The 11387-nt window shown below is 47.4% G+C and overlaps 1 protein-coding gene and 1 long non-coding RNA gene across 3 annotated transcripts in view; both read right to left on the reverse strand.

Moving 5' to 3' along the window:
- LOC103668366 overlaps nt 1–1379 on the reverse strand; it is a 3800-nt gene extending 2421 nt beyond the window's left edge. The window contains exon 1 of the long non-coding RNA XR_005836203.1: nt 586–1379. This is a non-coding gene — a long non-coding RNA (uncharacterized LOC103668366). The remainder of the gene's footprint in view (nt 1–585) is intronic.
- Nucleotides 1380–2485: 1106 nt separating this feature from the next.
- Nucleotides 2486–10768, reverse strand: RIT1 (Ras like without CAAX 1). 2 transcript variants are annotated; one of them, XM_040635781.1, is made up of 6 exons: nt 10716–10768; nt 10261–10385; nt 10110–10166; nt 6790–6863; nt 6372–6563; nt 2486–5144 (listed from the first exon to the last, which is right to left on the reverse strand). In XM_040635781.1, the coding sequence occupies exons 2-6, from the start codon at nt 10364–10366 to the stop codon at nt 4914–4916; spliced, it is 660 nt and encodes a 219-aa protein (XP_040491715.1). In that variant the 5' UTR covers nt 10367–10385; nt 10716–10768; the 3' UTR covers nt 2486–4913. The 2 variants fall into 2 exon arrangements, with proteins under 2 accessions (XP_040491715.1, XP_040491716.1); XM_040635782.1 differs by lacking the exon at nt 10716–10768 and adding an exon at nt 10478–10610.
- Nucleotides 10769–11387: the final 619 nt, after the last annotated feature.

Here is an 11387-nt window from a genome sequence, read left to right on the forward strand (position 1 = left end):
GGGAGCCCCCCCCCCCCCCCCCCGCCAGCAGAGAGTCTACACTGGGTTACACTGCACGTGAGCACAGACCGGAACTCGCCTTCGTATCAAGTGCTGGTGTGCAAGGAAATTAGGGAAAGCGTCTGATGGGGGGGCGGGAGGGGAATTCTGAAGCTGGAGATTTTCTCCTGGCTCAGAGCAAACTGCAATAAAACTAGCAATAACCAGCTCTGGGAAGGGCAGGAAATGACACGTCCCCACCCCAGCAGCTTTTGTTCAAAAAACTGGGTGACTTAACGATACGATCGTGTGTGCTGAGTTTTTTTAAGCAAGGACTATTAGACAAAGCTAAAACATTTCAGTAATTTTGTCTCAAGGCCAACTCAAGTTTAAAAGTTGATTGGAAATTTCAGCATACCGCAAACATTAAGACTTAACCGTCCTTTGTTCTTCTATCCAGGGGTTTCCTTCCTAACAAGGTAGAAGTTTATTTTTCTTGCTTGTCCCCCAGCCACGGCCCTTGTTTCGTCCTGCATCTTCTCACTGCTTACTCCCGGCGCTCCCCACCCCACACCGCTCCAACAGAGCTGCTAACGTTTTCCGCACCTGGGGACAGCCACCTGTCACCGCTCCACACCGTCTTCCGATGCCCGCCCAGGGCACTCGACATCATCGGGCTCAGTGACTCCCCATCTAGGAAAGGTGGCATGGCTGCCATCACGGTCCTCCGGGATTCCATACAGATTCCTGGAGCCTATCAGAATCCATCAAATCAGAATCTCCAGGGGTTAGGCTGAGAAAATGAGAGAACAGAACAGAGCAGCTCTTGGCTGACAGGTACTTGGGAGGCACACACACTTCAGACCGGCCCTCGCGCTTCCCACGCCCTCAGCCCCGAAGCATCCCACCTACCCCAGGATAGCCTTGACTCTCTCTCTCCAGGCCTGCGCTGGAGGGAGTGCACACCCGTGTGCTTGAGCAGCAGGGGGAGGGGCAGAGGAGAGGGAGAACCCCAAGGACACTCCCCACTGAGCGTGGAGCCACTGAGCAACAGGAGGCTCGATCTCATGACCCTGACATCATGACCTGAGCCGAAATCAAGAGCTGGACGCTCATCGGACTGCCCCCCCGCCCCCCGTCAGCCCGATCACAATCTTTAATTTCAAGCTGAGCAAATCCAGGATGACTGCAAATGCGTTTTCAGTACTGAACCATCTCTTAAAGCCAAGTGCTTGTCCAAGTTACACAGACTCCTAAAAAGTAAGACGGAATGTGTCATCCTTCTCAGTCAGTTCGGAAAAGGAGCAACACTACCAACTACTTGTCAGGAGCTTCCTCAATTTATATAGACTTTTTAAGAAAATAAGCAATAAACAGTACGAGTGAGGAGAAACCTCAGAAATCACCTGCTTTGATCTTCTTGCTCACTGCATGTGGGTCACGTTCGGCCTCTCCTCAACTCGCCTGCTCTCCTGTTAGCTCTCAGTCCCCCGCTGGACCCAGCCTGAGAGGGCCCTTCCTCCTCTGAATTCCTGTAACATCCCCAGTAGGAAGCGGGTCACCTCCGACTGCACGATCCGTCTCCAGCTCTACGTGCCAATTCTGTCAAAGTTCAAAGCAGGGACACTCCTGTGCCTTCGAATCCCAGTCTCCCACGGTGCTTAGTGCACAGAGGCCCATGAACACTCCGATGGAATCCCGGCGCCTCGCCTCCCAGACGCTCGGTTAGGTTAGACGGTTAGACGCTCCTCCACCACCCGTTTCAACAGTGGACCCCGCTGACCGTCACTGACCTGCTCAACACTAGTAACGACGACTCACACACACATTCCTTCAATGTCCAAACGAAGGCCTCCCCACAAGCGCCGGTGCCCATTCCGAGCAGTAGAGACAAAAGCCATGACTCCTCACGGTCTCACATTTAGTTTCTACACTTGAAACAGCTTGAACCCTTGATCGGGTGGCAAATATGCTCTCCTCTCAATGCGTTTTTCCTGTCTCCCCAGCACTCCGCCTCTACATACGTTAGGGTCTCGGTAGGGATGCTCAGGCACCTGCCCCCCCCAGGGGTGGCAGTTCACTTTGCACCACCCCCAAGTCCTCCCTGGCATGGCCAAACACCAAGCATTCCCAAGCGTCCCGGCTGCCGGAGCCAGGACAGGGGACAGTGCCCGCAGCGGGGAACCAGAGTCCAGAGTCACTTAGCGGTGGGACCCCACTCACTGTCACAAGGAGACTCTTCAGCAGCTGGACCGCAGTGCCTCCCCTCCCTGCAGCCTGTCCACCTGCCCCAGAGCGAGGTCCTCTCTCTGAATGAAGGGGTGTTCCACGGCACGCTCCCTTGCACTCGACACAGGTGTTCTGCACAGGGTGGGCACTCACATTTTTCAATCAGTATTTTCCAGAACATAAAATCTCATGGTATTAAATTTTCTTAAAATGACCTTGGCAATGATTCCAAGCATTTCCACCCACACACAGGTAAGTAAAGGAGAAGCCCAACAAGTTGTGTAAAAGTCTGTATTGTGTCATATAAACTGTCTTCAATACACACGCATAAGTGAACGACTGCTCTTCCTTCTCCCCCCCCAAACATCACAGTAGACCAATTCTTGCTAAAAAAGGGTAAAGTTAAACATACCCCTCCTGAATTCTAACAGCTCATTCTAGACACGAGCTTCTACATTTTTTGACTTAATCGGGCACAGGCATCAACAGTCTCAGTGCTTTCAAACGTGTCCCTGAATGTTTCTCTCTTCAAAGTTCCAGGCAGTAATTGATTTTAGTGCCCTCAAATTGGATAAACTCTTCAGAGCTTATGAATTACATACACTTATGATCACTAGGAAGAGAGCTGCTACCCATACACATTATACCCCCTCAATGAGATATTTAGCACCATGAATGGAATTCTCAATACTAATGGGCTAATTAATCCATGACCACATATAGAACAGTGACAGTCTTAAAAACACAAATTTGTGATTTTTCTTGTATACAATATAAATTCCCTCCTGTCTTATAGATCTTTCTTTCTGGCAATGTTCTCTGCTGCCTTGAATGTCCTGAATGATTAGACAGCTGTCAAGTCCTTGCTTGACGCTAATTACAATTCCCTAGGTCATTAGTAATGAGAAGCTAAGGCATTAAATGTAAAAGGCTCGAAGCGAATTTAAATGTGGTGAAATACTGTTAAAATAGAATTGCACTGCATTTCTTCTCTACCTTCATGCTTCTCTAAAGTGCTATGGTTCCTATCAGATTTCTGTCCTGCATAGATTCGAATTCTGGGTCTTTCACTACTGGATGGCTTGAGTACCATAAAACATGATTTGGTTTCAAAAGGGACCACGACCTAGCTAAAAAAGTTGCAACCACCACCTTTCTTTAAACCTAGGACATCACATTGAGTATGAGGAAAAAACACAACCACCTGTCCTTCCGCCTGTCAGTAAGAGGGAAAGCAGTTAAGCCGAGGTGTGCGCTTTTTAGGAGGTGCTGTAGTCATGTTCTTCAGGGTTAAGATGGTCACAAACTCTGTCCGTGACATTTAGTGTTCAATCTGTGCCACATTATTCTTAGCACTTCTGCACCTCATCTCCATACAAAGTCCAGATAGCAAAATAATCCTGATTCTGAAAGAGAACTCCCCACCCATACTTAAAGCTGTTCCTTCCCAGGACACTAGTTTCTCAGCTATGCACAAATATCAAGGTGGTATTTTCTTAGACTAAGTTTTGTCAAGGCTCAGACAGCCCTGTGCAGTCAGCCCATCAGGGTCCCTGTAACGAAATCTTCGATGAGAAACTCAACACACAGGAATTCTAAAAAGCTTCATGCCGGGCTCGTTAGCACGGAGACGCCCTGGGCTTCTCTGAGCATGGAACCTAGTGACTGTCTGTGTTGACGAGGCACATACAGCATTGACTCTAACTCTCGAGGTCTCTTGCACACAGACAATGCAGTCAGTCCGATGAAGGACCTAGAAAACGTTCTGCCAGGCCTAGCTCTGCTAGAGAGCACAGGGAAGCACTGGGAAGCACTTAGTGTAAACGTACTGGTGTGCGCATCTCTGGGGAAAAAAAATAAACCTGCACAAGGCCATGGCTGTCCCAACCAAGGGTCAGAACAAGAGCTCAGTAATCCAGTAATGGCTCCCAAAGCATATGCCTTGGAAGCTAACAAAAGGCTAAATCCTGAAAGGAAGAACAAAATAACCTCATAGTAAAAACCCTCATACATTTTACTCGCTTCTGCTTGTCCTCACCTAGCTCAGTGCATTTGAGTCAAATGTGCACTTCTTAGGAAAGCCAGGCTTGCACTGGGAACACGGTCCTGACGCTACCTCTCCCTAGCGGAGTCCCACCCGCCCCCTCCATGGCCTGGCTTCCCTGACCTCATCAGTCCCTGATCTGCAACAGGAGGCAGTTCCACAGCGACGCCCTGAACCTGGTTTTCTGTGGTTTTCACTGTGTGTCCAGGAAGCACCTGTGAACAGAAGAAAGTGAGGCCCTTCCCTGGGAAGGTCTCAGGGAACCCAAGCTGAAAAGGACACGAAGTAGTGAACAGCAGAAAACTCCTCATGTGGGCTTTGTCAAACGCACATGGTATAAAGACTCCCCCAGGGTAGAAAAAATCGACACTAATTAACTAATATCAGGAACAGAACCCAAAACATTGGTAGATCAAATTCTAATGTGATAATTTACAAGTAGACAGTGCTCCACTGGGTTAATAAATCAGAATTAGCTAAAAGACAGTATTCTAAACACCACGTCACTGAAAACTCCCACTAGGCATACCCCCTTCATCAGTTACATTTAGAAGAACGGTCATGACAGGAGAAAGAGCAAGCACCATGCTCACTCGTGCAGGCCACTGGGTTGCTCTGAGTAAACCCTGGGGTTCACAGGCGAACACTGAACATCTTCCCTTCAAGTTACAGAGTCCTTCTTCTTCCGGAATGGTGATTTCAGTCGCTTCCATACACTGGATTTGGGTTTAGATTTTTTCTCCATTGCCAGCACTGCCTCCTTTTCTTTCCTACGTATCTCCCGTACAAGGGCATGGAACACATCATCAATGTAGTAGCGGTATGCAGCGGACGTCTCAAAAAAGGGACAGCTGAATTCTCGTGACAAAGCCAATCCTTCTTCCTTGGTGACCTTTAGAAACGTAAACATGAGAAGATGTATAGTGGTAACCACAGAAAACAATCACAACTGCCCCAAAAAGTGAAAAGTGAAGGGGCTATCTGAACAGAAAGACAGCTCTACTCTGGAGGCATCCAAGTGGAGTTCAGTTGGGAGGCTCAACCCTGATTCCTTCTTCCCTGCCTATGAAGTAATTCTATTTTTCTTTTTTCTTCCTTTCCTTTCTTTCTTTTTTTTTTAAAGATTTTATTTGTTTATTTGACAGAAAGAGAGAGAGCGCACAAACAGGAGGAGTGGGAGAGGGAGAAGCAGGCTGCCCGCAGAGCAGAGAGCCCGATATGGGGCTCGATCCCAGGACCCTGAGATCATGACCTGAGCTGAAGGCAGATGCTTAACGACTGAGCCACCCAGATGCCAATGAAGTGATTCTATTTCTAATCCATTTTAAAGATAACTTTTTGGAACAGGAAATAGTTACAGACACCAAACATGTAATTTTAATTTTCTTAAAATCTAAAAGAAATCAAAAATCGGTATGTCCAATTAGGGGTAGACCATAATTTCTCCTAGGTCTGAACATTTTGACTTTTTCTAGCTTTTTGCTACCATAAGCAGTCTGGCAATGAACGTTTTATATATAAATTCTGGATGGGTTTTTCAATCAGGCATTAAGTGAGAAGCACTGTGAATCTATCTACTGCCAAACTACTTCCGAAAAGTCTGTCCCTACTTCGCTGCTTCCACCAGCGGTCCCGACGTGCCTGTTCTCTATTCCTCCAACTCTATACCAAACAGCCAGATTCTAAACATTGTTGCCAGTATTAAGAGTCTGGCTTACTCTACAATCCTCTACAATTTCTCTTACTCTCCCCTTCCAGGTCCCCTTCATGATCCTCACCATCAGGAAGTACATCTTGAAGTCTAAGCTACATTTGTACTGCTGCAACATAAACAGATCGACTGATTATTTTCTAAGGTTTTAGGAACTGAACATTCCATGATCCTTCACATAATATGTATTCTGTCATCTGATTACCATCCTGTGGATTTTATCCTGTCAACTGATTTCTAAAATCCAGATTTTATCCAAGTTAATTGCAAACCAATAGATTTAGAGAAATTTCTAAGGTTAGAGAGAAGTCAATTTAAAATTTTTATTTTAAAGCAAAGGAACCTATATACAGCGAAACAACAAGGACCAATCTGAGACTACAGACTGCATTTCTGCTCCCTCCTCACCTGTCTTAGCTGCTTTAGGTCAGATTTGTTTCCCACCAGAACCACAGGTGTATCATCAGTGCGTCGAACTCTGTAAATAAGCTGCTTAAATTCCCGAACTTCATGGAAACTTCGACGATCAGTGATGGAGTAACAGATGATAAACCCTTCTCCTGCCCTCATATACTGATCCCGCATGGCTGTAAACTCTGCCTGCAGGGAAACAGGATCATTAACGGACTGATGACACCTAGAGCTGCACACACGTTACCTACGATTTCAGATCGAAGAAGAGACATATATCAATTACCTGCTATCCTGAGTCAGAGGGCATGAAAAATTAAGAGAGATGAACTGGTGATCTTCTCTGCGTAAGCCTTCCCCCTCCCCTCTACTAGAGTGAAAACACCTTTACACATGGCGTTCTGAGACTTAATACCTGTCCAGCCGTATCCAAAATGTCCAGGTTGGCAGGCTCATCATCAATACGGATCCGGATTTTATAAGCGTCTTCTACAGGAAGGAAGAAATGTGTACTATAAACCCATAAACACACGAATATGCAACCTCAATTTTTTTCTTGAGTAATCTCTATGCCCAAAGGGGGCTCCAGCTCAGGACCCTGAGATCAAGAGTCGAATGCTCTACCAACTGGGAGAGCTGGGCATCCTGCAACCTTATTTTAAAATTCATCTTAAAGTAGATTACACACAGTTCTTTAAACACCCAGATTTTCTCAGGAAGTATGCTCAATCCATTTAGATACATAATTTGGGTCTTCTACTGAGGTGTTGTGTGTTTTTCACCTAAGTGATGACATAAATTTATTTGTTGTTTAAATTTATAATACTTCATCTACAATTCTAAGCTAAAAAAGGATTCTGATTGTCTTTTTAAGAAATATCAGGCTCTGGGGCGCCTGGGTGGCTCAGTCAGTTAAGTGTCCGACTCTCGTTTTCGGCTCAGGTCACGAGCTCAGGATTGTGAAACTGAGCCCCACAGTGGGCTCCGAGCTGGGCGTGGAACCTGCTTAAGATTCTCTCTCTCCTTCAAAAATTAGGCTCGAAAAGTAACTTTACCATTTGTTAAACAGTTATTAGATGCCAGGCATTATACTAAGTAATCTGTATACCTTAATTCATTCAACAGTGGCAATATTCCAATAGCGACAAATATCCTAATCCATAATCCATAGTAGTATTATCTCCATTCTACAGATAAAAGAAAATTCAATTCTGAAACATAAAATGTTTTTCCCATATTACAAAGTTCATTATACAGCAGAATTAAAACCAAGGGCTCTTTGACTCCAAAGCCTTATATAGGGGCACCTGGCTGGCTCAGTCGGTTAAGCATCTGCCTTCAGCTCAGGTCATGATCCCAGGACCCCAGTGATTAAGTCCTGCATTGGGCTCCCTGCTTGGCGGGAAGCCTGCTTCTCCCTCTCCCTTTGCTGCTCCTCCTGCTTGTGCACTCTTTCTCTCTCTGTCAAATAAATAAGTAAAAATCTTAAAAAAACCCAAACAACCTTACATACTTAACCAAATACTATGGTCCCTCCTCATTTTAATACTATACAAAAAAGAAAAACCATCGTTCACTTTTTCTAAATAACCCAGATTGTCATAATTTCTTCTTTATGAAAACAAATTTATGTGTATTATTATAGTAAACTTGGAAAATACAAGGAAATTTTAAAAAAGAAAAAAAACCACTCGATATTTCCATCATTTAAACAACTGCTGCTTATACCCCAGTGTATTTCAATATTTTTTCTTTTCTTTTTCTTTTTTTTTTTTTTTTAAGATTCTATTCATTTATTTGACAGAGAGAGAGAGTACAAGTAAGGGGAGCAGCAGCAGGAGAGGGAGAAGCAAGCTCCCGGCTAAACAGAGAGCCTGACTCGGGGCTCAATCCCAGGACCCTGGGATCATGACTGAGCCAAAGGCAGATGCTCAACCAACTGAGCCACTCAGGCGTCCCTCAATATTTTTTCTTGAACCCCTGCTCATGACTCTTCCTTAAAGATAAAGAGCTCACTAAACCAATGTTTCTCAAACTACAGGTCATGATCCATTAGGATTAGTGAGTTGTAAATGAATTTAATGCGTTGGGACCAATATTGACATAAATAAGCAAAAATCTACCAAAAAAAAAAAAAAATACAAGCGCATACCACCTGTACTGACATAAACACAATTTCCTGGTGCTTTAGTTATGCGTATGTATGTACCATATACACACACTTGCACGTGTACTGGCTACAGAGTTTTTCTTCTTAGACTTAGCAGCCAAAGTCTGCAACAAAGCCCCCTAAAGAAAAGGCCCTAAATTATAAACTCCATGAGAGCAACTGCTGCATCTTTTTGTTCACCACTGAACTTCCAGGGCCTACTACAGTGCTTGGCACATAATGGGAACTCAAGATAACTAGGTATTTACTGTTGAATCAGGTGATACTTTCAGGAGAGCAGCTGACTGGGGGGGGGGGAAATCAACTGATTAAAGAAATTAGCTCTTTCAGAGAACACGTATGACTTTTACTTTAAAGAAAGGGAAAAATATTTGTGGAGCTCTAAGTAAATTAAGTCCTAAACTGAGTTTATTTCTAAAATTCCCAACATAGTTGGAATCCCAGAGCAATGCTGTATGTTTAAAAAAACAAACAGGGTTTCTATTTTCCTCAAGCCACAGAAGCATGTGCTGTGTAAAATGACTACATCCAAACCTGGCTTGACACAGCTCGCTGGCTTTGTGGAAAACGGAGCAGCAGAGGCCTGACCCAACGGAAATCCCTCCTAGAGACCCAGGATCCTGACACAATGTCCCACTCTGAAAATACTAGTAGTATGGCACCCCCACTCCCCTCCATTTTTTTTCATCCTGGGACATAACCCCCTGGAATCAAATCTGCTACCTTATAGTTCAGGAATGACGGTAATGTTCTTTTTTTTTTTTTTTAATATATATATATATATTTTTTATAATGATTTTTTATTATATTATGTTAGTCACCATACAGTACATCCCCGGTTTTCGATGTAAGGCTCGATGATTCATTAGTTGTGTATAACACCCAGTGCACCATGCAATACGTGCCCTCCTTACTACCCATCACCGGCCTATCCCATTCCCCCACCCGACGGTAATGTTCTTAATTGTCTCAGCAGGGAATAGCAATTTTTTCAAAAGGCAAAACAAAATGTTTTTACTCCCCCAGCGTTTTGCCGGCCACAGAGCGCTGACTGTTGGAGAAGACGTGAGAGAAGACCTCACTACGTGATAAGCTCGAGGAACAAGGAAGTGTAGGAAGAGCTTCCAGGGGAAGAGCGCGGGCTGCAGGTCTGAGTGGTCAGGGCGCAGCAGGCCGGCTGGACTCGTTTCTCTGCTTCCTTTTGTGGAAGTTCAAACCAGCTGACTCATAGTTACAGAGCCAGAGACCCTTAGAGAAGTGACAGCGAACGGCTTCGAGGCCGGGACACTTTTCCTTTCACCTGGCGACACAGCCTGGGAACCACGAAAACCTAACGGACAAAGTGTTCCGTGAACGTTGACAAAGACGCCGAAGACAGCTTACCGCCCTACCGAGTTAAGCGAGGAAAAAAGAAATATCTGTTCACCAAGTGCTGTAAAATTCCTGTAAAAAATCTTGTAAGGACACCAAGAAACGCTCCGGAGTAGCTGAACACGGTTTCAACAACTGACACCACGACAGGTCTACACAGTTTATTTGGAGACTGAAGTGGTAACGTGACTTACCGATGGTGGGGTCGTGATCTTCTGGAAATCGGTGGCTGATGAACTGCATGGTCATGGCTTCGAAACAAGAAACGAAAGTTAAAATCCGCAAAAGAACAACTGTCAGCCTCCCATCTGGCTCGGTGCGGGAAGTGGGAGCACGGGCACCTACCGCTCTTCCCCACGCCGCCGGCGCCCAGCATCACCAGCTTGTACTCCCGGGAGAGGCCGGCGGGGCTGCCGCAGCCGCTGCCCGCGGGGCGCGGCCCCGGCTCCATGGTCCCTCGGGACGCGCACCTGGAAAGCAAGGAGTACGCGCTGCGCCCTGGCCGCAACCGGCGCCCCCCGCGCTGCCCCCCGCCCCCCCCACCGGCCCGGCGCCTCCTCACCCCCCCGGGCGGTCCGGCGGGTGACACCACACAGCGTTCCCAAGTACTGCAGTTTCCAGAAGAAAAACAAAAGCGGCCGAACAACTTAGGCTTCCTCCTCAGACCAGCGCGCCGGCACAGAGGCCAGGAGGCGGCCGCTCAGGCCCCCAGGCCCTCCGCGCGTTCCCGCCCCCGCCCGCGCGCCGCGCCGACCCCCGCTCGCCCACCCGCCCGACCCACGCAAGGTCCCGGCGCTGACCTGTGACCCCTCCCGTGGCCGGGGAAGATGGCGCCACCGCGGGGGGGCGGGGCCGCGTGACGTGCATGGCCCCGCCCCGGGAGCCCCGCCCCCACCGGAGAGCCGGGGTCGCCGGTGTGCGCACGCGCGAGGGGAAGCGGGGCGACCTTGGTGGGGGCCGTTCGTGACAAAAGCCGAATTGGGGCCGAATGGGAACCCACCAAATCCTCCCCGAAACAGCGCAGACGCAGCTGCAGTGCCGGGGCTCTGAGGGGCCGAGGTGCGCGGACCCCACGCAGGCAATGCGCTTCAATGCGCTTCCAGGAGCAGGCTTCTTGCTTTGTCGTGAAATGAACGCGCGACCGCGGCCGGAGCTCAGGCGCTTCCACACGGGCTTTAACTCAACACTGCGTAACCAGGGCCCCGTCACCGCTCTTCGGGGGCTGCACGCAGGCTCCAGGGGGAACTTGGCTCCGGGAAATGGCTGTTTCTACCCAGCCTTCGTAGGAATGCTTTCCCAAGACTAATTTGTGAATTATGTGTATTTCCTTTAAAAATGTATTTTACTCCCTCACTAACCGAGTTCAGTGGAGGGCTAATATGCGAGAATGGAGGGAGTCCACCAGAATTATCCTCCAGGTTTTCATCTGGACTTTGTGAAGGGTTTACTCTGGAACGTCATACACTCTTGGG

Source organism: Ursus maritimus, unplaced genomic scaffold (assembly GCF_017311325.1).
Source record: "Ursus maritimus isolate PB19 unplaced genomic scaffold, ASM1731132v1 scaffold_2, whole genome shotgun sequence".
NCBI classification, from domain to species: domain Eukaryota; kingdom Metazoa; phylum Chordata; class Mammalia; order Carnivora; family Ursidae; genus Ursus; species Ursus maritimus.